Below are 26846 nucleotides of genomic sequence, written 5' to 3'. Positions count from 1 at the left end.
GGGCAATCGGATTATAAAGCCCTAGAGCGGGCGGCCGGGAGGCCCGGGAGCTCCCCATACCCGTCGGCCGGCGGTCCAGCCGCGGCGCCGGGAGCAGCAGGGACGCGCGGCCCGGGGAGCCGGGACCCAGCAGGGGCGGCGGGCGGCGGGCGGGCGGGGCGGCGCTGACCACGCCCGGGCCGGAGGGGCGGCGCTCCGGCCGCCGGACTCCGGGCACTGCCTCCCGACGCCGCCCCGCGGGGCCAGCTCGTCCGCCGCCGCCGCCGCGGGAGCCGGAGGTACCGGGGGCCGCGCGCAGGGGGCGGCGGGCGGGGGCGCCGCGGGGTGGAGGGGGGAGGGTGGGCTGCGGAGGGGCGGGGAGGGCCCGGCCGCCGCCCGGGCCACCTGTTCCGGAGGGACGCCAGGGTGCGCGCCGACTGGGCGCGGCGGTCCCCGGCCAACTGCGCCCCGAAGTTGAGCGCGGCGGCCGGACCGGGAGCCTGGCCGGCGAGGGGAGGGCGCGCCGCGCCCGGGAGCCCTCGGAGCAGCGCCGCCCGGGCCCGGGCCCGGGTCCTGCGCCCGCCGAGAGGGGCCGAGGAGGCGGGAGGCCCGGGGCCGAGCCCCGCTGCGCGGCGACCTGGGGCGCGGGGCGCGGCATCCCCTCGGGAGGCCTCGCCGCCGGGCGGGGCTCGCCCCTGGCCCCGGAGGGGGTGCGGCTGGGAGAGGGGCGGGAGCGGCCGGCTGGAGGGGAGACCGCCCGGGGCGGGAGGCGTCGGCCCGGGGCCCGGGGAGCGCGGGGTGGGGGGAGGATGCTGAGGCTTCGGAAGCGCCCAGGTCGGGGGAGGGCCCTGCAGGTGGAGAGAAGGGCCCGAGCGCTTCTTCCCCGGGGATCCGGAGCCGGCGACGAACCGTCTTTCCGGCTTGCTTCGCCCCCTCCCTCTTCTCCAGACGGGAAACACTGAGTGGGATCTGCTCTGTGCTCGGGAGAGGCTCTGGCGGGGAGGTCCAGTCCCCTCCGCTGCTCGCGGAGCCCCCTTGCCTCAGTTTCCTCACCTGACACCGCGGAACAGAAGTTCCCACCTCCTTGACAGACTCAGCCGAGCCCCTGGCACCGAGAGGGTTAAAAGCCATCTTCCCCCGCACCCACCCCTCTCTCTGGAGGACACCGTTTCCTTCTCCCCCAGATCCTCAGGGATTGCTCCAGCTGGCCACGTGGGGGTCCCCAAAAGCAGGACCCACGTTGGCCAGGACTACACCCTGCATACCTAGGCCTGCACACCCTGTTCCCACAGGGATCCCCTAGGGGTGTCCCCCAGTCAGGTCCAAATACAAAAGGAAAGAAAGGGAGGAGCTGAAAGGTGGAATCTTCTCCGGGTTCATCTCCCTCCCAAACTTGTTCCTAGTGTCTCGAATGCACGTCCCTGCTTGTCTGCCAGGACAGCTCTATATTGGAGGACAAACTCCAAAACAGAAATTCTTAAAAATGCACCTCCTTTCCTTGGACCAACCGAAGCCCTTTCAGCTGCCTAGAAAGGTCTAGGTGAAAGGTCCAAATTGGAACGAGGGCAGAGTAAGACCAAGTGGCCGCTGGGGACGTTTGCGACCAGACTGGAAGAAAGGGCAGATGAGAAAGGGAAGCTTGAAATGTGGAAACAGCTCTTTCCTCCCCTATCTCTCCTTCCCCGCTGGCTGCTGCCCCTCCCGGCTCTCCCTCCTCTCCCTCTCCCTCCTCTCCCTCCCTGAAGGGCGGGCGGGCGGGCGGGTGGGTGGGTGGGGTATGAGTCTCCTGGCCTCAACCAAGGTCTGTGCCTGCTGTGCTCTCCCGAATGCATTTCTTCCCAATGGTTACCCCTTAGGTGAGCTCACAGCTCCTGCTAAACGCCCCCCCCCCCCCGTATTTTCATTGTGCCCCTCCTCTTCCAGATTGGAAACTTCTGGAGGGACGGAACCTCGCCCGAAACCCAGTGCCCAGCCCAGCACATAGTAGGTGCTCACTAAATGTTGCTTGAGTGAATTAACTGTGAGAAATAGGGGAAGATTCCATATTTGCATCACCTGGAGATACCTAATCGTTCACATTCGCCATTTCACCAAACTTTCAAAAATACTTTTTTAACGTAGTTGAATATACCTTGTCTATATGAAAACTTCAAATGCCTCACCTCTCGCAAACACTTTTTAAAATATTTTTCAGCACTTGGATATGTTACATCATGTTAGTTAATAGACTTTATTTGAAATTTGGGTGCTTTTCAATATTTGGCTCTTTGGGATGACGTTACATGGAACTTTCGCATTTATACATTGCCAGATCTTTCCTGGAAAGAGAATTACCTGGTAGTCACTGCATCTGATGTATAGGAAGTTCTAGAAGGGCTCTACCTAGAGCCAGCTGGCTCTGTAGAGGGCCTTTACCATTCGTACCTCCTCAGGCTGTGAGTATGCATTTCTCGTTATTTCCTAGAGGTGAAATTACTCTGAGTCAAAGAGTATGAATGTCTGGGATCTTTGTGTGGTTTTTTTCCCCCAGTTTTTTTTTTTGTAAATTTATTTTTAATGTTTATTTATTTTTGAGAGACAAAGAGACAGAGTACACGTGGAGGAGGGGGAGAGAGAGAAGGAGACACAGAATCCGAAGCAGGCTCCAGGCTCTGAGCTGTCAGCACAGAGCCCGATGCGAGGCTCGAACTCACGGACTGTGAGATCACGCCCTGAGCCAAAGTCGGATGCCCAACCGACCGAGCCACCCAGGCGCCCCCTCCACCCCGGTTTTACTGAGATATAAATGACAGGCAGCACTGTGTCTGTTGAAGGTATACAGCACGATCTGGCATGCGTGAATTGCGAAATGGTTATCACCATATGTGTGTTTCTCATTCATTTGCTGGAGCTCATCTGTGAGGTCTTTGCCCCTCGTCTGGTCTCTTGGTGGCAAAGACCTCCTCCCAGGTTATCATTTGGCTTTTGCTTTTGCTGCCACTGGTGTGTGTTTTTGAGGAGCACGTTTTTTATTTTTATTTTACCTTATCTGCTGTGGTGCTTTTCGATGACGGAGATGGCTGCATTTATGAGCTGATGGGAAGGAGCCAGAGGACGGAGCGGCTGAGTCCCGGAGGAGAGGCGGGTCTGCAGGTTGAGGTCCCAGAGATGCAGGAGGTAGGGGTGTCTGGCACTGGTTGAGGGACCTTCTGAGCTGGTGAGGACAAGAGGCGAAAGGGAAGGGCTGGGCCGACACCTTAGGGACCGGCTTTGATCTTCATGTAGAGAGAGGCGGAAAAGCTCAGTGGAGAGAAGAGATCCTGGTCCTGAGGTCCCAGCTCCCAATGCTGTTTGCCAGCCTCATCCCCTGGGGTCCTCCCTGCTTCCCTGGGAGGTAGCAGGTGTTATCACCCCCCACTTACAGACTGGGGGGAGGGAAGGTGCCTTGTTCTGGTTCAGTCAGCTGATGAGCGGCGGGGATGGGTTCAACGTTGGCCCTCCAACATTAACCGCGCGCCCTTGAGAACCGCTCTCCTCTTGGTGCCTCCATTTCTGGTAGGTATCAGGAAGCCGTGCCCATCTTAGTCCGAGCGAGTGTCCTTTCCTCTCCTGTCTGCCTGTTTGCTTTCCCTCTGGACGGATCCCCGTGGAAGCTGAGCTGGCCACGGGACTAGAAGAACCCCTCCCCTTCTGCTTAGTGCCTGCACACTGTCCCCCGTGCCCACACCCGCACCCACCAGGAGCTGACTCCAGCAGGACACAGAGCACTTCCTGGAAGTCCCACCAGCGCCGGGTCTGAATGGACAGATGGGGGGTGGGGGGGCTCTGGGTGAAGAGGCAGGCACGTGAGGGCGAAGCGGGAGAAGTGATCTTCACGCTCACCCAACAGACTCGGTTTGGAAGAGCAGAATCTGTTGTCCCGGGTGTAGACACAGAGCCCAGAAAGGTCCCCACGGCCGCCCCCCCCCCCCCGCCCCCACCTCTCCGGGGTCATCTGCAGTCCTCATTTGCACCTTCCATTGGGTCTCCAAGGCAACCTCCTGATTTGGGGGGCGGGCTTCCACGATTGAGCCCTTACCCGGTGTCAGACGCTGTTACCTGACCTTATTTAACCCCCTCGGTCACCCTGTGCCACTCTGCCCATTTTACAGGTGAAGAAGCTAAGACTCAGAGTTACGCGCCTTTTCTTTATTGCGGGGGGTGGGGGACGTTTGAGGCTCCGGGGCCGCAGCACTCCCAGGTGAACTTGGCCACAGGCAGACCCCTTTCACCTAGGGGAGGGGGTTTGAACCCCAGCGGTTCCCTCAACTCTTAAAACTGGTGGATACGAAGAGTGCCCGCTGGATACGAAGAGGGCTGGCGGGAGGCTTAAGTGAGTTACCGTGTGAAAGCCACTCTGCCCCGTGGCTGTGCACAGGAAGTCCTCAGGAAGTGGACACTGACCACGTAGCTCCGCGCCTGTCACGGGGGAGCCAGTCACAAACGTCAACTCAAGCGTGCTCACCCCTCCCCATGCTGAGGGGATGACAACGTGAGCTCTGGAAAACCTTTCTGGAGGCCGGTTAGTGTGCCGCATCTGTGAGTGCAAATTCCATTTCCTTCGGCCCAAGCGGCTCATTTCGAGGAACCAGTCCTCCCGAAGCAATTAAGGATGTGCTCAGAGACGGGAGTGCGAAGACAGTCACCGCGGTGTCGCCCGTAAAAGCAGAAGGATGCAAACCACACTTCCGGCAGGCGGGACGAAGGATGCAACTAACCACGCGAGGTGACGCGCGACCCTGGGAACTGAGGGTACGGGTCTGCGTTTGTGGGCGTGATAGGAGGGCAGAGGGCACGTGTGCTCTCGAGCGGGTTTGTTCCAGAACCGTTCGCGCGGCTCGATGAGTTTCAGGACGTGGATATGGCCCCGTATGCACCACCACTATCTGGTTTGAAAATACAGGGGCCCGGCGTGTCTCTGGGTGAAAAATAAAACAAGGTATGGAACAGCACGGGGAATAGGGTCCCCTTCCGTGCGTATGCGGCTCTGTCTGTCCACGGCAGCCCTGTGTGTGGCAGGTGCGCGGAAAGGGACCGAAAAGGCTCCACCAGAACGCTGACGCAGGCACTCGAGGTGCCAAGGTCACGGGGAGGCTGACCGTGGCACGTGCTTTCGCCTCGGGCCTTTAGTGACGTCACACTACCGTCCGCAAGAGAGAGTAAAGCAGGAGGTGTCGCTGCAGGGTGGTGACTGGACACGTCCCCCTCTCTGTGGACACGTGGGGACAGTAGCCGCAGGCACGAAGACACAGCTAACGTCGCCCGTCACCCTTGCCGCCAGGAATGGCATTTGGGACTCTTAGCAAACGGCAGCTCATCTTACCTACTGTGGCTGGAGGCTGCTGGGGCAGGGGAGGGGATGGGGGGGTGGCATTCTGGGAAGCAGGAGGCACAGTTTACAGAAACTCGGAGTTCCCAGAGCCTGGCGGGTTTGAGCAATGGAGTTGATTTTCCTTTCAAGTTTTTACCGTCATTTTCAAGGGCTCCTGGAGCATCAGGATGGTTTTCCTTTATCCCTCGGTCATCACAAGTTTATGGTCCACCTGCTGTCGCCAGGCCCTCCCTAGGTTCGTCAGGGTCACCTACAGCCTGGGGAGAGCGGCATCTGGCTCAGTGCCCCGAAGGCCCCAAGGCCGAATCACCCTGGCCATTCCCAGCGGGACTCCCCCGGGGCCCTGAGGGTCTGCCCGGGATCCAGGCTGTGGGCGAGGCCAGGCCTTGGGGTGAGTGCTGCTCATCTGGAAGGGAGCCACGAGGGCCTACTGTGTGCGGCGCGGGGGCCCCAGCCCACGGCCCACGGTGGGAGCTGTGCCAAAATCCAGGCAGCTTCCTGGAGGTGGCCTGCCCTGCTCGTCTAGGTCAGGAGAGACTCAGGGAGGAAGGGCTGTCTGAGAATTTGGGGCAGACATAATAACCTGGGTGCAAATCCTCCCTCCCATGCTTACTAGCCCCGCGGCATTGGGTGGGTCACCTTTCCTGTCGGTCTCTCCGTTTTCTCATGTGTAAAATGGGGCCGTGGTGGTAGATATGAGGACGCAGTAGAGGGTGAACGGTGCTTGGCAGGACGCCTCACACATGGCACATTCTTGGCAAATGGCAGCTCTTCCCACATATTTCGGTTAAGAGGTTCCTGGACAGGGGAGCGCGGAGGGGCGTTTTAGGGAAAGGAGGGAGCGTATTGCAGAAATCCGGAATTCCCAGAGCCTGTTGCCTTGAGCAATGTGGCAGAGGTCAGCTTGGCTGGTCTGGAGGTCGTGGGCCTGGAGAGGGGCGGGGGGTGCTGGGGAAGTGCCCACAAGGCATGGGTGTTGCGGGGTGGGGTGGGGTGTGGAGACCTGCTGGGGTTCAAGGCAGAGGACAGAGTCCTGAGCTGGGCTGTGGTCACAGGGCTGAAGATGGGCAGGAGAGATGTGTCAGAAAGGTGTTGCAAGAGCGGCTGTCCCCCTGTGTCCCAGCCCTGTGCCTCCCTCTCCTCTGGATTATCCCCAAGAGCCTCGTAACTGCTTTCTTGTTGCCACACGTCTCCCTTGGTTTAGTTTCAAAAAGCATCCAGATCCTAAAGATCTCTTTAAAGCATAAGGTACATTGTAGCCCCTTCCTCCTCAAAATCTCCCAAAGGCAGGTCTCCCAATCAGAGAGACAAATCCTTCCAGTGGCCCTCAAGGCCCCCCATGACCCTACCTCCTCATTATCTCTCTGACTTCCTGTCCTTCCTCCCACCTTGCTTACTCTGCTATTCCACCAATACCTCGGGCACACATGCCCCAGGGCCTTTGCACTCACTGATTTCCCTCCCTGGACACACTACCCGCCCCCCCCCCCCAAGGTAGCCCTAAGGCTTGCCCCCTCACTTCCTTCAGGTCTCTGTCGGCTTTTCAGAGAGGCCACCCCTTGCTGGTCTATGTAAAGTAGCACCCCTGCCCCGGTCCTCCAGTCCAGTGTTCCTGCTATATTTCTCAACCCAGCACATGTTATCGCTGACTGTATTTCTTTATCCGTTAATTTTCTCCGCTAGGATTTTAGCTCCATGAAGCCGAAGAGTATCTGCTTTGTTCACTGCTGTCTGTGTTTCCAGACCTTGGGGTGGGGGGTGGCACATAGTAGGTGTTCAAGCATTTGTTGAATGAAGGACCAGGGTGCTCTGTGTGATGCCGAGGGCTGGCTGGGTTTCTTTCCAAGAAGACTTTTTGGTATCAGCTTGAGCAGGAACTCTCTTATCTGTGAATTATCAGCCCCTTGGCCTTATTATCTGCCTGCCCTCTTGGCCTGACACCAAGGGGCAGGTGGCCCTGAAATACTCTGTCTAGAGAGGCCGATGCTGGCCATGAACAGAACTGGTGCTGGAGAAACCAGATTTGGAAGGTCTTTCTAGAAGGGTCCTTAGAGATGGTCTTTTCCAAGCTCTTTATTTTACAGGTGGAGAAATTGAGGCTCAGAAATGGTGGGGGAGGCCATACCCCAAGATCATAGAGCAAGTGTGTAGAAGATAGAAACCAGGTCCCTTGCTCAGGTAATATGCAGTTAGCATAGGCTGTTAAGAATACCGAGTGTGAGCTTTGCTCAGTGGCAGTATCGTAGCCAATGAGGTTTATCGGAGGCACGATTATTGCTAATTGAAAGAATACCGAGTGTGGGCAGTGCTGTGTGTGTGTGCAAACCGCGTGGGGCAGGGTGGGCACTGTCTTTTGCTGCCAATTAGTTTTAATCTTGAATACAGTAAAAGAGGAAAAAGTCAAGCAACATGGAAACTTTCTTCCAAGTAGGGTGAACTCTGGACTCTTAACTCAGGCCAGCGTTTCTTTCTTTCTTTTCTTTTTCTTTTTTTTTCTTTTTTTAAGTTTACTTATTTACTCTAGGAGAGAGAGAGTATGTGTGAGCGAGAGAGGAGCAGAGAGAGAGGGAGAGAGAATCTCAGACAGACTCCGCCGACAGCACAGAGCCCCATGTGGGGCTCGATCCCACAAACCGTGAGATCAGGACCTGAGCCAAGATCAAGAGCCAGATGCTTAACTAACTGAGCCCCCCAGGCCAGAGTTTCTAAATGCCTTTTCCATGGGCATTGCATTTGCAGGCGTGATTTATTTTTTTTTTCACAGAGTGGAAGATTTAATATTGTTAAGATAACAATTCTCCCCAAATTGGCGTACGGATTCAGTGCCATCCCCATCAAAATCCCAGCAGTTTTTGGTAGAGATTGATCAGCTGATTCTAAAATTGACACAGAAGTATGAAGGACCTATCGTGGCCAAAACAATTCTTTTTTTTTTAAATGTTTTTTTTTTCAACGTTTATTTATTTTTGGGACAGAGAGAGACAGAGCATGAACGGGGGAGGGGCAGAGAGAGAGGGAGACACAGAATCGGAAACAGGCTCCAGGCTCTGAGCCATCAGCCCAGAGCCTGACGCGGGGCTCGAACTCCCGGACCGCGAGATCATGACCTGGCTGAAGTCGGACGCTTAACCGACTGCGCCACCCAGGCGCCCCTAAAACAATTCTTAAAAAAAGGACAAAGGGTGGGAGGGATACCTGATTTCGAGACTTATCATAAAGCTGCAGTTATGAAGTCCGTGTGGTTTTAGCACAAGGGTAGACCTGTCGTTCAATTAGCAGAATTTGGAGTCCAGAATCAGACTCCCGCTTAAACAGCAGATTGATCTTTGACCAGAGTGCCAAGGTAATTCAGTGTGGGAGCAGACATTTCCGGACTAGCGCTGGAAAAACTAACTATCCCTACGGAAAACAATGAGCCGCAGTCTTGCCTCGTACCACACACAAAAATTAACCGAGAATGCAGCCTGGACCTAAGCGCTAAAGGCACCAGTTTTGCTTAAAGCCGGGCATGATTTTATCCGACGAAGAGTTTTCTGCTATCCGTTCCTCTGTGATCTCTGGGCAGAGCAAGCGACCGACGCAGAAAGCTCACCATGCCCTGCCACCGGGGCACTGCAGGGGGTCCTGGCGAGTGCATGTGTGGACATGCCAAGACAGCAAAGGTGTAGGAATCCAGACTCGTGGTGGCTTGTGCTGCCTGAACTGAGCAGAAAGCTCGGGGACGGTGACTTCACCCTATGCTCCTGAGAAGCCAACCCCAGGCAGCTTGATCTTCAGTCCAGCCTCCAGTGCGGAGGGGCAGTGACCCTGGCAGGGAGGGATGGCCTCGGGAAGAGAGGAGAGGTCTAAGACTTGGGGGCAGATCTCCCTAGGTGGAAATCGTGTCTCCCAGGCTTTGGGAAGGTGGCCTTTCCTCTCTTGGGACCCGTGAACACTCAGGTACTTTAATACGAAAAGTCAAAGGCGTGTGACCTTAATTTGTACCCACAGATGGTGAGGCAGGACGTGTCAATTACGCTTTCTACCAGCTGTAATCTGCATCCACACATGGCTTACAGTTTGCAAAGGGCATTTCCCTGGTCAGTTACCGTATCTGATCTTGGCTTTGTGGGCCATTTAGGGATCATTTACTCACTCGTTCAGAATATATATATTTATCTGTCTATATCTATCTACCCATATATCAAGCCGCCGCTTTGTGCTAGCGTCCGTGCTGGCCACGAAAGACGCAACAATGAGTCACAGCAGACTTGGTCCCTGCCCTCTGGGAGCTGACATTGTTTTTCATGGCATCAATGTGTAATCAGTGCCGTCGAGAAAGACCTTGGGTTGTTTTTCATCTTTTGCAATCGAGAACCAACCTGTGACCTGTACAAATGGCACTTATCTACGGATAAATTCACAGACTGGGATGGCGTGGCGAAAGGGTTTCGCTGGATGTCATTCAGTTGCCCTCCACCACTGGACTGGTACCATCTGGCATGCCTCCCGGCCATGTGCGAGATGCCTGTTTGCTCACAGCCTGGCCAGAAGAACGTGTTGTCGAAGTTTTGGATTTTTGCCAATCTGACAGGTGAGAGATGCTATCTGAGTGTTTCAATTTGCATTTCTTTTACTTACAAAAAGATCCTCCCTCTCGCTGACAGATTAAGGGTCGTGTTTTGCCTGTGCAAAAGCTGCCCTTGGCCTCTTTTTCTTCTCTGTGTTGTTGGTCGTTTTCTCCTTGACTTCTGGGAGCTCTTTAGAGGTTAGGGAAAGTGGACCTTTGGGATCCGGGGGGCACAAAAGTTCTCCCAAGTAGTTCCTTCTACTTTGACTTCCCTGATGGTGTTTTGGAGGAGGACACACATCAGTTGGCATTTTCAAGGAGTCAAGTTTATTCATCTGTTCTTTTATGGCTTCTGGATGGATTTCCTACATAATTAAGAAAGCTTTCCCAACTCTGAAGTTACAAAGGAATTCACCCATGTTTTGTTCTGCATGTTTATGGGGTTTATTATTTTCCATTTGGAGTTTATCCTGGGGCATGTTCTGAGAGGTGAACCGGGCTTAGTCTGTTGAGCATCTGACTCTTGGTTTCAGCTCAGGTCATCATCTCATGGTTCGTGAATTCGAGCCCCGCATAGGGCCCTGTGCTGACAGTGTGGAGTCTGCTTGGGATTCTCTCTCTCTCTCTCTCTCTCTCTGCCCTCTCCTTCTCTCTTTCTAAATAAATACATAAACTTAATTTTTTTTCAAAGACTGCATTGTTTTAATTATTGAAAATTTATAGGAGCACGTGGGCACAGTCACGTCTGACCCTTGATTTGGCTCAGGTCATGATCTCACAGTTCATGAAATCAAGCCCCTCATGGGGCTCTGTGCTGACAGCAGAGTCTGCTTAGGAGTCTCTCTCTCCCTCTCTCTCTGTCCCTCCCCAGTTCGCGCATGCACACTTGTACTCGCTCTCTCTCTCAAAATAAATAAACATGAAAAAAAAAAAAGAAACTTTAGAGTGTGTTTTAATATCTAAAGCACTCCAGCCCTTCCTCATTTTTTCCTCCTTCTCAGAGTTTTCCTATGGGTCTTGACTTGTTTATTTTGGTATATGAACTTCAGACTCAATTTGCAAATTCCAGACTCACACATGTGTCTTTGGTTTTGTTTCCCTTGCTTGTGGAGAGGTATCTAGAAAAAGGTTTCAAGAGCTGAGATCAACGAAATTACTGCCTGTGCTCTCTTCTAGGAATTTTATGGTTTTGTGTCTCACATGTAGGTCTTTCATACATTTTGAGTTTGTGTGCGTGAAGAAAGCGGCCCAGTTTCATGCTTTTGCATGTGGCTGTCCCGTTTGCCCAACACCATTTCTTGAAGAGACTCTTTTCCCCATCATGTATTCTTGCTTCCTTTGTCGAAGATTAAGTGGACATACGAGCGGGGGGTTATTTCTGGGCTCGCTATTCTGTTGCATTGATCTATGCGTCTGATTTTGTGCCAGTGCCATGCTGTTTTGATGACGACAGCTTTGTAGTGCATCTTGGGATTGGGAAACCACAACCTTTGGTCTTCTCTCTCAAGATTGCTTTGGCTACTTGGGGTCTTTTGTGGTTCCATACAAAATTTGGCATTATTTGTTCTAGCTCTGTGAAAAAAATGCTGTTGGTATTCTGATAAGGATTGCATTAAATCTGTAACTTGCTTTGGGTAGTGTGGACATTTCAACAATATTGGTTCTTTTGATCCACGAGCATAGAATACCTTTCCATTTCTTTGTGTCATCTTTGATTTTTGTCACCAGTGTTTTATAGTTCTCAGAGTATCGATCTTTCACGTCCTTGGGGAAGTTTATCACTAGGTATTTTATTCCTTTTGGTACAATTGTAAATGGGATTGGTTTCTTACTTTCACTTTCTGCTACTTCATTATTTGTGTGTGGAAATGCAACAGAGATTTCTGTATATTAATTTCCGTATGTCTTATGACTTCACTGAATTCGTTGATTAGTTCTAATAGTTTTTTGTTTTGTTTTGTTTTTGTTTTTGAAACTTTAGGTTTTCTCTTTATAGTATCGTGTCATGTGCAAATAGTGAGAGTTTCTCTTCTTCCTTACCAATTTGGATGCCTTTTGTATCTTTTTCTTGTCTGATTGCTGTGGCTAGGACTTCCAGTACTGTGTTGAATAAAAGTGAGAGTGAACGTTCTTGTCTTGTTACTGACCTTAGAAGAAAAGCTGTTTCTTACCGTTGACGGTGATGTTAGCTGTGGGTTTTTCATATATGGCCTTTATTATGTTGAGATATGTTCCCTCTCAACCTGTTGTGTTGAGGGTTTTTATCATGAATGGATGTTGTAAGTGCTTTTCTGCATCTGTTGAGATGATTGTATGGTTTTCATCCTTTCCCTTGTTAATAGGATGTGTCGTGTTGATTGATTTTTGGATATTGAGCCACCCTGGCCTCCCAGGAATAAATCCCGGTTGATCATGCTGAATGCTTTTTTCCCCTGCCCCTCCCAAGGATTTTTTAAATATATTGTTGGATTCAGCTTGGTAATATTTTGTTGGCAATTTTTGCATCTATGTTCATCAGAAATATTGGCCTATAGTTTTCTTTTTTTTTGTAGTATCTTTATCTGATTTTGATGTCAGGGTAAGGCTGGCCTCATAAAATGAATTTGGAAACTTTCCTCCCTCTTCTCTTTTTTGGAATAGTTTAACTATTTAAAGAATAGGTATGAGCTCGTTCTTAAACCTTTGGTAGACTTTGCCTGTGAAGCCATCCCGTTTGTTGGGTTTTTGTCTTTTATTTATTTATTTATTTTTATTACTGATTCAGTTTCATTGCTGGTAATCAGTCTTTTCAGATTTTCCATTTCTTCCTGATTCAGTTTTGGAAGGTTATATGTTTCTAGGAATGTATCCATTTTTTCCAGGTTGTCCAATTTGTTGGTATGTCATTTTCCATAGTATTTTCGTATAATCCTTCGTGTTTCTGTGGTGTTGGTTGCTATTTCTTCTCTTTCATTTCCGGTTTTGTTTATTTGAGTCCTCTCTCTTTTTTTCTCAGTGAATCCAGCTAAAGGTTTGTCAGTTTTGTTCTCAATTTTGGTGAATGCTTCATCAACTCTTGAGAACAAAGTGTGTTGCCTATTACGAAGATAGAGTTTGATAGTGTAGAACCTCACTGATCATTTATTTACATCTTCTGAATTCTTATTTATATTTATTTCTTGGGTTAAGAGTGGTGACTTAAGGGGCGCCTGGGTGGCGCAGTCGGTTAAGCGTCCGACTTCAGCCAGGTCACGATCTCGCGGTCCGTGAGTTCAAGCCCCGCGTCGGGCTCTGGGCTGATAGCTCAGAGCCTGGAGCCTGTTTCCGATTCTGTGTCTCCCTCTCTCTACCCCTCCCCCGTTCATGCTCTGTCTTTCTCTGTCCCAAAAATAAAAATAAAAACGTTGAAAAATAAATAAATAAATAAAAAAGAGTGGTGACTTAAGGGGTGCCTGGGTAGCTCTGTTGGTTAAGCGTTCGACTTCGGCTCAGGTCATGATCTCACACTTCATGGGTTCGAGCCCCGTGTTGGGCTCTGTGCTGACAGCTCGGAGCCTACAACCTGCTTCGGATTCTGTATCTCCCTCTCTCTCTGCCTCTCCCCTACTCCTGCTCTGTCTCTGTCTCTCTCTCAAAATTAAATAAACATTTAAAACATTTTTTAAAAAGAGTGGTGAATTAAAATCTCTTATTAGTGTGTTTCAATCTATTTATCGTAGCATTCTGTAATTTCTAATTCCTGAAAATTGCTGCTGGTATGTTGTGAATTATACCTTTTAGCATTATTATTGGCCCTTCTTTGGCTCACTTACTGATGGTTGCTTGAATTCTCAGTCTGATATTAAGATTATGGCCCCAGCTTTCTTTTTGTTTATACTTGTGTTTATATTTTTGCTCTTTCTTTTGCTTTTAACCATTCGAAATCATTTTGATGTATATCTCTTAAATACAGGCTAGAGTTGGGTTTTGTTTGGGATCTAAATAAAAAAATCTTTTTCTTAGTAAAGGTAAGCGAGGCAAGCCTGTTTATATATATTGATGCGACAGGTGTCTGGTGTTCTTTCCATCATGTTGTGTATGTATGTATATGTCTTTGCACATTTGGGAGAGCTATATTCTTTATTCTTTCACTGTGTTTAAAAAAAATCCCTCTGATATTCGGGAAAGCTTGTATTTTTGTTCTAGTGGCTACATTTATATTGACACCCTTATATAAAATACTCTTAGTTTCTTTTTTCTTTAGAGAGTCTCTGTTGTTTCTCTTCTATGAACGACAATAAACTTAACGGGTTTCCCTTTCTCTTGTGGCTGCCCCATTTCAGCTGATACTGTACTGAGTGATTAAGGCATATCTTCTGTCAGTTCTAAAGCCTCGGAGGGGCCTTTAAAGTCCTTTAAAGTACCTTTAAAGTCCAGAGATTTGGGGGCACCTGGGTGGCTCAGTTGGTTGAACGTCCGACTTCGGCTCAGGTCACAATCTCACGGTTCGTGGGTTCGAGCCCTGCATCGGGCTCTGTGGAGACACGCTCGATGTCTGCAGCCTGCTTCCGATTCTGTGTCTCGCTCTCTCTCTCTGCCCCTCCCCTGTTCGTGTTCTGTCTCTGTCTCTCGAAAATAAAATAAAACATTTAAAAAAAAAAATTAAAGTCCAGAGATTTTACTATTACACATCTCGGGATTCGCGGTTCCGGGTCACCGCTGTCTAATGCACGGTGTGCCTTTCCATCCATGGGATCAAGTCTCCCCCTATTTCAGGTAAGTTCTCCTGAATTATAATCGCAAATATTTCTTCTAGCCATTGGCGTCATTTTCTTCCTCAGGAGCCCTGGCCGCACGTTTGTTGGCTCCCCTCTGCTGCCTGTTCCACCTCGTGTGTTCAGTTCTAACATCTCCTTGATGATTTCTGTTGGATTTTCTTGACTTCTTCTCCCTTTACTGTTTGTATCTCTTTCGATACTTTGTATGGAGCCCGTGCTCCCGTGTGTCTCCGGCCGTTTGGTTTTCATTTCCGAAGTGTTTTTGTTATCGCCTTCTAATTCTTTCCTGAGGTCTGTCAGTCCTCACACATCATCCTCTTCTCTTGCTGTCACTTTGCCTAATTGTTTCTTCTCCAGCTCTTGTACCTTCTGCTTTTTGGTCTGCCTTCATGGCTAGAATTACTTTTTATTTATTTATTTATTTATTTATTTTATTTTTTTTTTTTCAACGTTTATTTATTTTTGGGACAGAGAGAGACAGAGCATGAACGGGGGAGGGGCAGAGAGAGAGGGAGACACAGAATCGGAAACAGGCTCCAGGCTCTGAGCCATCAGCCCAGAGCCCGACGCGGGGCTCGAACTCACGGACCGCAAGATCGTGACCTGGCTGAAGTCGGACGCTTAGCCGACTGCGCCACCCAGGCGCCCCTAGAATTACTTTTTAAAGTTGTTGTTGTTCTCATTGTTTTGAATTCATGCTGTAATTTTGTATTAGAATTTTTATTTGTTTTGTGGTGCTTTTTTTAAAAAAATGTGTATTTATTTTTCAAGAGAGAGCAAGCTGGGGAGGGGCAGAGAGAGAGAGAGAGAGAGAGAGGGAGGGAGAGAGAAATCCCAAGCAGGCTCTGCTCTGTCAACACCACCCAGATGCCACATGTTTTGTGATTTTTTTTTAAAGTTTATTTATTTATTTTTGAGAGAGAGAGAGAAAGCACGAGCAGGGAAGGGGCAGAGAGAGAGGGAGAGAGGGAATCCCAAGCAGGCTCCACAGTCAGTAGAGGCTCGATCTCACCAACCGTGAGTTCATGAGCTGAGCCAGATCATCATCAACTGACTGAGCCACCCAGGTGCCCCATGTGGTGATATTTTCACCGTGAATTTTCTTAACTGTAGTGAATTTTCTTAACTATAGTGAATTTCTTTGTAAAGTTTATTTATTTTTGAGAAAGAGAGAGACAGAGTGCTAGTGGGGCAGGGGCAGAGAGAGAGGGAGACACAGAATCCGAAGCAGACTCCAGGCTCCGAGCTGTCAGCCCAGAGCCTGACGCGGGGCTCGAACTCACAAACTGTGAGACCGTGACCTGAGCTGAAGTCGGCCGCTTAACTGACTGAGCCACCGAGGTGCCCCCAACTATAGTGAATGCTTCAACTATAGTGAATAGTTTCTCTACCTAGGAGAACATTAGTGTTCCTTCCCCTTTTCATTCTTGTAGCTTCCTTATATGGACGCTGTGTTTATTCCTTTAACCATTGTTTTTTATATTCAAATCGGTTGAATTTTCCTGGATCAGCATTTAACAGGAGGTTTTGGTAGAAATTGGGAGACAGGCCAGGCTGTTCTCTAAGTTTCTCTGTTGAAAGACTCCCTCCTCTGCTTTTATGGAAATGGATTGTTCCTTTAAAATACAACCCTTCTCAGGACCCAGTGCTCTTTTGCCTCACAGAACCCAACCGGGTTCAAGGGGACACCTGCCTCCATCCTTGAACTCTCCTGGTTCATCCAGGCTACATCTCTCTTCTGACTTACTCGTCTTCCTTTTAGAAGTGGCGATCTCTACGATCTTCCACTTCCGCCCCCCCCCCCCCCCCGTTCCTCCCCACCTCACCGCTGTATCTGCTGGACTCGGGTCCAGCTTTGTGAGTTGCAGTTTATGGGTTTTTCATGCCTTGGTTTTGCTAAAGCTGTAGGTTGTGGCTTATTTTCTCTTTTCTGTGTTGCTCTGTATGACATCAGCAGGGGGGAAAGATCCAGAACCCAGAATCTGCCTTATTCCTATTGGAAAAAGAAGTCTCTACCTCCCTACCTCCCTGAGTTTAGAACATCTTGGGGCGCCTGGGTGGCGCAGTCAGTTAAGCGTCCGACTTCAGCCAGGTCACGATCTCGCGGTCCGTGAGTTCGAGCCCCGCGTCGGGCTCCGGGCTGATGGCTCAGAGCCTGGAGCCTGTTTCCGATTCTGTGTCTCCCTCTCTCTCTGCCCCTCCCCCGTTCATGCTCTCTCTCTGTCCCAAAAAAAATAAATAAACGTTGAAAAAAAAAAAAAAAGAACATCTTATAGGCTCTGGAGGAGGAACATTTTATAACCTCCATTCTGAAAACAGCCATTTTTACGAGGATCACTTTCTAATAACTGCAACTCCTTCTTCTTCAGTAGAAATATTCATTTACTGGGGCACCCGGGTGGCTCAGTTGGTTAAGCTTCTGACTTCGGCTCAGGTCATGATCTGGCGGTCTGTGAGTTCGAGCCCCATGTTGGGCTCTGTGCTGACAGCTCGGAGCCTGGAGCCTGCTTCGGATTCTGTGTCTCCCTCTCTCTCTGCCCCTTCCCCATGCACGCGCGTGCTCTGTCTCTCTGTCTCTCTCTGTCTCTATCAAAAATAAATAAACATTTAAAAAGTTTTTAAAAAAAGAAGAATTTATTTATGCCCTGAAAGATGGGAGGGGGTGTGCAGGGACAGGACAGCGGACCCTTCAAGCAGGGTTTCCAAGCTCTAGGTATTGATTTTTCCCATCAAAGAGGGTCTGAGTTCCTGATCCTGTCCTGTCTCCAGAAGGGTCCCTGCTTTCAATTTGGCAGACTCTTCCCACGTCCCCCCCACCCCGTCTCTGTGTCTGTGTGTGTCCTGCTTGACATGACTAAAAAAGTGCAGGATGTACCAGTTTCAAACACAGCGGGATCCAGATGTAAAGATGATGTCATCGTGCCTCTCTCTCTCTCTCTCTCTCTCTCTCTCTCTCTCGTCTCTTGGCTCTGTTGCCTCTGGGCCGGCTTCAGCCTCAGCCAGGCTCTCCCCTCCGGCTCGGGCCTCATCTTAGAGACCCCACTGGAAAGCTCCTGACTCTGCTTGGCCCGCACTGGGTTACATGCCCTGCCCCCAGCTACTCACTGTGGCTGGAGAACGTGACACTGTCATTAGGCAGATCTGAATGTGTGCCACCCCCAAGAGCTAGAGAGTGGGGTCTGTGGGGCAGAGGTGGTCCCTCAAAGGCAACCAGGATACTCTTATCAGCAGAGGGGGGACGGATGCTGGGCAGGCAAAGCCTGCCACCCCATGTCCACTGGGACTCCCCAGTGCTGTCCTGCCACGCAGAGAGGCCCCCCCAGGCACATTCTCCACGGAGCTGCCGTTTCAGGGATGTTCCAGGCAGTGTGTGACCTGAGAGGGACTCTGAGTCTCCAGGACAGAGAGACATAGAAAGGAGGTGTAGTGGGATGGAGAGTGGCCTCAGAGAAGATTGTCACGTCCTAACCCTGCAACAAATGAATGTGACCTCCTTTGGGAAAAGGGTCTTTGCAGGCGTTACTAAGTTAAGGACCTTGAGTTAAGGAAATGATCCCGTGTTAGTGAGGTGGGCCATAAGTACAATGACGAGTGTCCTTGCAAGAGACAGAGGGGAAGACCGCGTGAAGACAGCGGCAGAGATTGGAGGAAGCGGCCACAAGCCCAGGAATGTCTGGAGCCACCAGAAACTGGGAGAAGCAAGGAACGGTTCTCCCCCGGAGCCCGAGAAGGGGCGTGGTCCCGCTGACACCTTGGATTTAGACCTCCACTCTGCAGAGCTGTGAGAAGATACGCATCTGCGTTCAGCCTCAGAGCTGTGGTCATCAGTTTCCGCAGCCACAGGAAGCCGATACAGGATGCTGATCAGAGTCTCACACATCTCCTTGGTTTTGTGGTTTGAGACTTCTGCTGGGCTGTCAGCCTCCTGCCGCAGCTCGAGGAAGGCCCGGGGAGGGGACGTTTCTTGCAGAGGGGTAGGAAGAGCTCCCTAAGGGTCCCAGTTCCGCTCTCTGCTGCTGCGAGACCCTGGCCAAATCCCTTACCGTCTCTGGGCCTCTGTGTCCCCCTTGGGGTATCAGACTCTCCAAGGGCCTAGCTCTGGAACCCCAGGGACAGTGAGCACCTATCCTGGTAGTAAGTCGTTCGGGAAGTGTGGACTGTGTCTGACCATCGCCGCGACCCTGTTCTGTCTGGGTCGCGGTCAGCCAGCACTGGGCTGAGCTGGGCTGGACCTCGGAGCCGAGGGAAGGGCAGAGGGAGATGCCCCTACTGTGGGCCGTGAATGAATGACAACCTTCAGGTAGTGGGGCCATTCCAAGGCCCTGGGCTGGTCCCTGATGCTGACGCTCCTGACGTGGGGCCCCCAAAACTAATGCAAGGGCCAAACCCACAGGGAGCGGTCAGGCCTTTGGCCCTTTGGCCTGCCGGCTGTGTGCTTCTCGCCCTCACGTCCTGCCTGAGATGGATCGTGGGGGGCTGGGAGGGTCCCTGAGGATGGGGAGCCACAGAAGAGCTCAGGGCAGGGAAGTGGCCACAGTTGACCACCTAACTGGAAATCTCTCCCCGGTGCAGGGCTGAAAGCGTTAGGCAGGGAGGCAGGAGGAGGAGCAGTGTGCCAGGCTCCACTGACAAGGGTCAGGACTTGAGCCACAGCTGCGAGGCCCATCCAGGGGGGCCAGGAGCATGCTTCGGGCCTGAGGTCACACGGGTATTTGGCTGTGGCCAACTTGGCCCCGCGCGTCGTTTCTATTCCTGGGTCTTGGGCTCGAGCACCAAATACGGTGTTGCTCGGGGCCGGTACTGTCCCCTGCGGTCGGCGTGGGCTCAGGTGGCAAATCCCATCTCCCCAACAGGCCCAGACCCCACCCCACCCCACAGAAGGCCCAGATCACCCCGACGCCTCGGGACCCCCAAGCAGCCAGGACCTTGCTCGATCCAACTGTCTGTCCCCTGCTCGGTGTGGTTCACTCTGGGTTAAAAATACTCAAGACCAAAATAGCCTCTCCTCGCAGGCGAAAACCAGGGCGGGGGAAACACAAGGTTCTTGATGTATATTGGCCCTGCCACTCCTGACCCAGCCGCCGACCCCCAGGTCCCTCACACAGGCGCTCAACTGCTTTATTCGGTCACGTGCTGATTTGCTGGCTCACTGACTTATTCACTCATTCATTCACTCATTCGTTCATTCACTCGCTGATCATTCACTGATCTGCTCCTTCACTCACTCGCTCCCACCTTCATTCATTCATTCATTCATTCCCACCCGCTGAGTCACTCACTCCCTTGGTATTTGTTAACGACCTTCCAAGAGTCATCTCCTCTAGATGCTGAACAAAAGGCAAAAAATACCTGTCCTCGTGGGGTTATGCTCCAAATAAGTAACCCAAACAAACGAGTACCAAATGTCCAGGATGCTCGATCAGGTGCCGCGAGCTCCACAGGGGACTATGGAAGGGCTGGGGAGGCATGATTTTTGAGGACGAGAGGGAGGGGAGGGAACGAGCCAGGTGAACGCCATGGGAAGAGCATTCCAAGCCGAGGGAACGGCAAGTGTGCAGGCAGCACGGGGGTGGGCGGTGGGGTTGAGAAGGAGTGAGGAGGCCAGGCGTGGCTGGGGTAGGGCAGGTGGGGTGTGAGGTCAGGGATGGGAGCACCTGGGCGACCGGGGCCTCCCACGTCACCGAGGGTCTGAACAGAGGAATGACGTGACCTGGCTTGTGTTTTTGAAGTGTCCCTCTGGCTGCCAGGGGAGTGAGTCAGTGAGTGAGCGGGTCCACGAGAGGATGAGTCAGGTTGTGTGTCCCTACTATGCGCCAAGGACTGAGCTGGGCTCTGGGGAGGGCAGGTGTGCAGGCGCCCTTGGCGGTATGGAGGCCCATCTGGCTAAGGCCCCTCCATCAGTGTGACCTCTGCAGAAGCCACCTTCCCTGGCCCCGCTGGGCCCTTTGCTCCATTTCAACTGTGACTAGTACATTTCCAGATGGTCCCCCCACACGCTGAGAGCTCCTCCAGGGCAGAGCCGCACCCAGCTCTCCCTTTCTCCCAAGTACATTCCCTGTGGGGCCGAGACAGTCAACAAATCAATGAGCATCCCCCCCCTGTGCGGCTGGGGGCCGACTCCGTGAGCCCGCCACCCCCCTCACTCTGTGTCTCGCTGTGTCTTACAGATGGATTTGTGGACGCGGAGAGCTTGTGGAAGGGCCGTGTTCCTGTTGGCAGAGAAGGTTGGCTGCTGAGCCAGGGCGTGTCTCCAGGAGGGCTGCCCGGCTGCCCAGATCCCCACCTCGCCGCCATGGGCCGCCCAGGCTGGTCAGTTACCAGCCAGTGACGTCATCGCGGTTCCCGGCCCTCCACCAGGAGGGCCGGCCAGTTGCTCAGTCTCGCTCTCAGGCCAGGAGATCCGTCTGTCCTGGGGAAGGGGTGACTCCAGCTCCCCTTAGCCTGCGGGCCGCACCCAGTCCCCCCGCCCCTCTGTGTCCAAGTTTCCTGGCCGCTGAAGGAGAAATGATACAACTACCCCGGGGGTTACTGAGAGCCAGAGGGGGTGTGCGTGGGGCACCAAGAATTTAGAAGGCACTGAGTACACGGTGGCCAGGATCCTGCGAATAGCGAGAACAGCCCCGGCGAATGTGCACGGAGTCCTCAAAGTGCCAGGCACGCTCCCACGTCCCCTCTGCCGGTTCTCTCCCGGGCCGGATGGTGCAGTGGTGAGAGAGTGCACTCTGGAGCCAGATGGCCTGGCTCCCAAGCCCTGCCCTGCCACTTGCCTACTGTGGGACCGTGTGTGAGCTTACCAGACTTCTCAGTGCCTCGGTTTCTTCACCTGTAAGATGGGGGCGATGATCGCCTCTGCAAAGGGTGGTTGTGAGGGTTTAAGAAGTTGACTATGTGTGAAGTGCTGAGCAGGTCACCTGGCACGTGTGTGGTGACGGCCAACCCTTTAGTGGGTTCCAGTGTTCCCGTCCTGAAGGTGGCAAATCTGAGCTGAGTGCGTTGCCCCAGGTCTTAGCTGGTTCAGGTACACGTCAGGTCCCGTGCCTCCCAGATGCTCCTATAGTCCTACCCTTGGGGACAGAGCCCAAGCCTGTTTTGTTCCCCCCAGCCACCTGCCGGGCCCCCAGGATGTTCTTAGCTGCTGGCCAAGTGGACATCACCAGGAGAGGGTGAGGGTCCAAGGGCAATAGTCCTGGGCAAGGTTACAGGCTACGGCACAACCTCCCCGCCCCTGTCCTTCCAGACCTGCGTCTGTAAGTTGCACAGCCCAGGGCGGGGGCTGGGGAAGCCAGGTGCCCAGGAGACCCCACTGCGTCTGAGGCAAGGGCTTTAGGACCCAGCACGCATCCCCATGTGTCTGGAGCCCACCCGTCCTGCAAGCTTGCCAGCCAGCCCCTTAGCAGCCAGCGCCCAGGCCGCCGGAGCCCCAGGCTTCTCTGCAGAAAGTCCCCAAGGCTGCTTGGCCGTCTGCCTCCTCGGCGCAGTTCCAGCCGGTCTGTGGAGCTGAATGGGGCTGAGGGGTAAAGCGCTAGGCTTCGAATCACAGGCTGCCAGCGGCCCGAGGGGGACCGGCCTCACCCGGCAAAGGGGCCCGTGTGCCGCGTGCAGGAGCATCACCTCTGACAACCCTCGTGGCTGCCGGAACCCCGGCCTGGGCCCGCGATGGCCACGTGTCGTAGATAGCGCTGGCTGCGTCCTTGGGAAGCTCAAAGGTGTGTCACAGAGAGCGAAAGGGACTCTGCCCAGACCTTTTCCAGCTTTCCCAGGTGAGGAAGGAGATGGGACTCTGCGACCGGCGGGCCCCAGGGCTTCGGAAGCCAGCCTCGGCCGTGGCCGGTGTCTGTGGGAAGCGTTTTCTCGGGCTTAGGGAGGTGGCAGCCTGCCCTGATGTGCTGCTCATCTCTTGCAGACCAGCCGGTTCCCGCTGGAGGCTCCTGGGGTCATCTGGGGAGAACATGTCCAGGCCCCCTGACTGCCTGCTGCGGCTGCTCCGGGGAGCCCCGAGGCAGCGGGTCTGCACCCTGTTTATCATCAGCTTCAAGTTCACGTTTTTCGTCTCCGTCATGATCTACTGGCACATCGCGGGAGAGCCCGGCGGCCAGAGGGAGTTCTCTAACCTGCCTGCCGACGTCCCCTGCCCCCGACTGGTGCCCCCTACGCCGATCTCCGGCACCCCGCCTCCGGGCAACATCTTCTTCCTGGAGACCTCAGACCGGACCAACCCCAGCTTCCTTTTCATGTGCTCCGTGGAGTCGGCGGCCAGGGCTCACCCCGAGTCCCGGGTGGTGGTCCTGATGAAGGGGCTGCCCGGCGGGAACGCCTCCCTGCCCCGGCACCTGGGGCTCTCGCTTCTGGGCTGCTTCCCCAACGTCCACGTGCTCCCGCTGGACCTGGAAAAGCTGTTCCGGGACACGCCGCTGGCAGCCTGGTACGCGGCCAGGCGACGCCGGTGGGAGCCTTACCTGCTGCCCGTGCTCTCCGACGCCTCCAGGATCGCGCTCATGTGGAAGTTCGGGGGCATCTACCTGGACACGGACTTCATCGTCCTCAAGAGCCTGCGGAATCTGACCAACACGCTGGGCACTCAGTCCCGCTACGTCCTCAACGGGGCCTTCCTGGCCTTCGAGCGCCACCACGAGTTCATGGCGCTGTGCATGCGAGACTTCGTGGCCCACTACAACGGCTGGATCTGGGGCCACCAGGGCCCGCAGCTGCTCACGCGGGTCTTCAAGAAGTGGTGCTCCGTCCGCAGCCTGGGTGACAGCCACGCCTGCCGCGGGGTCACCGCCCTGCCCTGTGAGGCCTTCTACCCCATCCCCTGGCAGAACTGGAAGAAGTACTTCGAGGACATCAGCCCCCAGGAGCTGCGCCGGCTGCTGAACGCCACCTACGCCGTCCACGTGTGGAACAGGAAGAGCCAGGGCACCCGCTTCAAGGCCACGTCCAGGGCGCTGCTGGCCCAGCTCCATGCCCGCTACTGCCCCACGACACACGAGGCCATGAAGATGTACTTGTGAGGGCCCCGCCGGGCCCCGCGCCCCACCCGGGCGTCCTGATGGAGAGGGGCACCCGGTCACCTTTCCCCGGGGGAGGCGAGACGGGGCGGGAAGGGGGTGGGGGGGGCGGCCTGGGAGAGGGAGGCCCGAGTTGCTGCAGGCCAGGATTTGGGGCAGGCTGGGGGGAGGGCGGGGAACTGTTGGCCCAGGAGGTGTTCTTGGAGGCCGTGCTGTAGGCCCCTGGATACACTCCCTTCAGTGTGAGGCTGGTGGGACACCCCCAGGCCAGTGTGCTATCTCAGGGTGGAGGCAGCCGGTCCCGGGGGGCGGGGAGGGGGGAGCGGCAGCCAGAATGAGCTGGAGTGAGCCGGGTGAACATCTGGGTCATCTGGACGGCACACCAGAGCCGTCTTCCGGGGCGTCACAGGGAAGCCAGGCTGGTGGGGGCTGAGGTGCCCACCACGGGGGCCTGGAAAAACCCAAGGAAAGGGGATAGGAAGGAGAGGGGAGCTCCTGAGGGGCAGGGGGAGGCAGCCTGTAGGAGAGCCGGGGGTGCAAACCGAGCCTCGTGAACCCAGGTAGGTGCCTGGCTCTTTTCTGCCTTTGGTTTCTTTCTCAGCAGCACTGAGACATGCAGAGCTGGCCTGGGGAGCCCTTTGGGGGAGGCCTGCCTGCCCACCCCATTCTTTCTTCTTTCCAGAGTTGTTGCAAGGGTGAGATGTGCCAGCTGGCCACCCCAGGGCATGGGGGCGTGGAGTTCTTTGGGCTCAGGAAAAGCATTTTAAGGAAAACACCCCACCCCCACCCACGATCAACACATGATAATAATAAATATAATAAAAGTGACGCCCTGACACCAAGTGCTTGGTGGTTGATGAAACGAACCCGCTCGCACAGCCCACATTAGCCCCATCCTGCAGATGGGGAAGCATCTGGGGCTGGAGGGGGTTGGTGACAAGCTTGAGGTCACTCAGCCTGCCCAGAGAGCAGAGTCTAGGGACCCAGCAGCCAATAAGCTGACAGCCTGGGGGTGGGGTTGGCGTGGGGAGCCTGCGTTCCTACCCTTTACCCCCGGTGCATAACCTAAATGAGGCCAAATGAGATGCCCCCAAGAGCCCGTTACCAGAGTAGGGCCATGCTGCCCCCGGCCTGTGGGGTCTCTCCTGCCTCATCTTGGATGCCTGGCCAAGATCCCGGGAGAGACCAGAGGTGCCCTGCTGGCAGCCCCAGGGCTGGGCCAGAGGAAAATGCTCTCTGCCAGGTGAGGCCCCAGCTGGTTGGTGTTGAGGAAGCCGTCTGTGAGAGCTGGGCATTCTGGTCAGCCTGGAGAAGCACTCCCCCTGCGGGGCCACGATGCTGCCAGGGACTCGGGCTCGGCAGGCTGCACCCTGGCAGCCAAGGGGCAGGTGTTTAGAGACCCCTGGATTCTGTCTGCAGACCCTCTTGGGCAGCCTTATTAGGAAGTGAGCTCCCTGGCTCTAGGGGTACTCAAGAACAGGAGATATTTTGGTGAAAACAATGGATTCTATGTAAGTAATTTCTCCAACCACAACATCATTCACCTTTTAATTTTTTTTTTTTTTTTAGAACGAGCAGGTTTTGCTTCAATAATGGAAATTCTATAACTGTATATACTTAGGCAGGTAAGGTGCCCTCCTAGGATCAAGCATCGGTTAATCAGCCATTTAGCCGTCGTGTGTGAGTGCCTACTGGGTACCAGCACGCAGAGGTGAACAGACAACGTCACTTGCTCACCCTCAGCGCCTCTGTGGGCCTAACTCGGGCCCGGCATTACTGATCGCTGGTCCTGCCTCCCTCTGCAGCCTTCAGCATGGCCCTCCACTCCAGCCAAACTGCACATGCTTGACTCCCCTCCCTCTCTATTGGCCACTCTGTGCCTGTATTGCCCATCCCACCAACAGACTCCTCATGTTCCTTCCCATAAGGTTGATGTCCCCTCCGGGAAGCCTTCTCTGACTGCTCTTCCTGCGGCCCCACAGCTCCCAGGCATCTTTGACTACTATTGGATTCTTGGCCCGTCCCCAAAGATCTTGAAGGGCAGCGGCTTGTCAAAGCCTCTCAGGGCTATCGCTGGGTTTGGGCTCAGGCTCCCAGTGAGGCACATCCATGTAATTTTCAGCGGGGGTGGGCACGGGGGTGCCTCAAGAGGTTCCCAGAAGTCCATGCGGAGCTGAGGGACCAGCTCTGGGTCCCCTCTCCCCGGGGAGGGGTGCATCAGTAAGATCGTTGGGGCCTCGGCCACCCTTGCCGCCTTCTAATCCGCCAGGCCAGGCCAGAGCAGCTGAAGCCAGTTCTGCAGGAGCACAGCCTGGCCAAATGTTCACAGACCTCCTAAGAGGACCCCATTCTGGAAATGGGGCCCAGGAGGCAGCCCTGGCTTCCAGACTCTCCTCACATCATGCCAGGCGGGGCCAAGAACGGGAGAACTCTCAGATGCTCCTGGCATCCTTTCTCTGAGAAAGTGGGCAGGGGAAGGCGGAGGGGGCACACAGGCGATTTTTCCTCTTCCGCGTCCTACAAAGGACCCTCCATCCATCAGCCTGGCAGTTGGGGGACTGGACCTCACTGAGCCTGACCCACGCCCAGCCTCTTAATGCGGCAGATATAAACCAGTCAGGATCCAGCTGGCCAGAAATAACAGCCGCGGCCTGGAGAAAAGAGGCCGAGAGGATGGGTGTGGGCAGGCAGAGGTAGGGGGAAAAGGCTGATTCATCCCCTGGCTGTGAGACCGGAAGATGCCACCCTCGCCACCCAGCCTGGAGGACCCCAGCCTCCTCCACCCTCCCTGGTGCTCTGTTCTTGCATGGTTGTGACGATCAAATGGGCCAGCGCGGCGCCTGGCACGGAGTACATTTCTATGTTACACCCCTCCCCCAAAATGCTCGCTGGGGAAACTGAGGCTTAGCACGTGGGCAGCAATATTGAGATTCGAACCCAGCCCTGGGCTGGCCTGAGGCCTGAGCTCCAAGCAGGGAGGAGGTAGGCTGGGGACGCTGGAGCGGGCTCTTCCCTTTTTTTTGGAGAGGGCTCTTCCTGACCTCCCAGGGCAACACCCACAGAGCAGAGCTCTCGCCTCCCCACCCACCCCCTGCGGGCTCCTCAGCCTCCACCTGATTCCCCCGCCCCTTGGTGCTTCGCTCATCCCCATCCCAAGCTCACAGCCTTGGGCTAACCCCCCTTCTTAATAGCCGGAACATTTGCTGGGCAACTGAGTTCTCCAG

General features: G+C 54.1%; 1 protein-coding gene and 1 pseudogene across 11 annotated transcripts; both read left to right on the top strand.

Moving 5' to 3' along the window:
* Positions 1-212: 212 nt before the first annotated feature.
* Positions 213-24464, top strand: A4GALT (alpha 1,4-galactosyltransferase (P blood group)). 11 transcript variants are annotated; one of them, XM_045462811.1, is made up of 5 exons: positions 213-278; positions 7414-7507; positions 9735-9902; positions 20782-20838; positions 22518-24464. In XM_045462811.1, the coding sequence occupies exons 3-5, from the start codon at positions 9811-9813 to the stop codon at positions 23623-23625; spliced, it is 1257 nt and encodes a 418-aa protein (XP_045318767.1). In that variant the 5' UTR covers positions 213-278; positions 7414-7507; positions 9735-9810; the 3' UTR covers positions 23626-24464. The 11 variants fall into 11 exon arrangements, 10 of the variants coding, with proteins under 10 accessions (XP_045318767.1, XP_045318772.1, XP_045318773.1 ...); XM_045462816.1 differs by lacking the exon at positions 9735-9902 and having other exon boundaries at positions 215-278; positions 20782-20923; XM_045462814.1 differs by lacking the exons at positions 213-278; positions 7414-7507; positions 9735-9902 and adding exons at positions 2702-3135; positions 3518-3751 and having other exon boundaries at positions 20782-20923.
* LOC123592243 lies at positions 7550-7721 on the top strand (annotated as a pseudogene).
* Positions 24465-26846: the final 2382 nt, after the last annotated feature.

This window comes from Leopardus geoffroyi, chromosome B4 (genome assembly GCF_018350155.1).
Source record: "Leopardus geoffroyi isolate Oge1 chromosome B4, O.geoffroyi_Oge1_pat1.0, whole genome shotgun sequence".
Lineage (NCBI taxonomy): Eukaryota > Metazoa > Chordata > Mammalia > Carnivora > Felidae > Leopardus > Leopardus geoffroyi.
The sequence above is the reverse complement of the archived record's forward strand: the minus strand, read 5'-3'. Positions and strand labels throughout refer to the sequence as shown.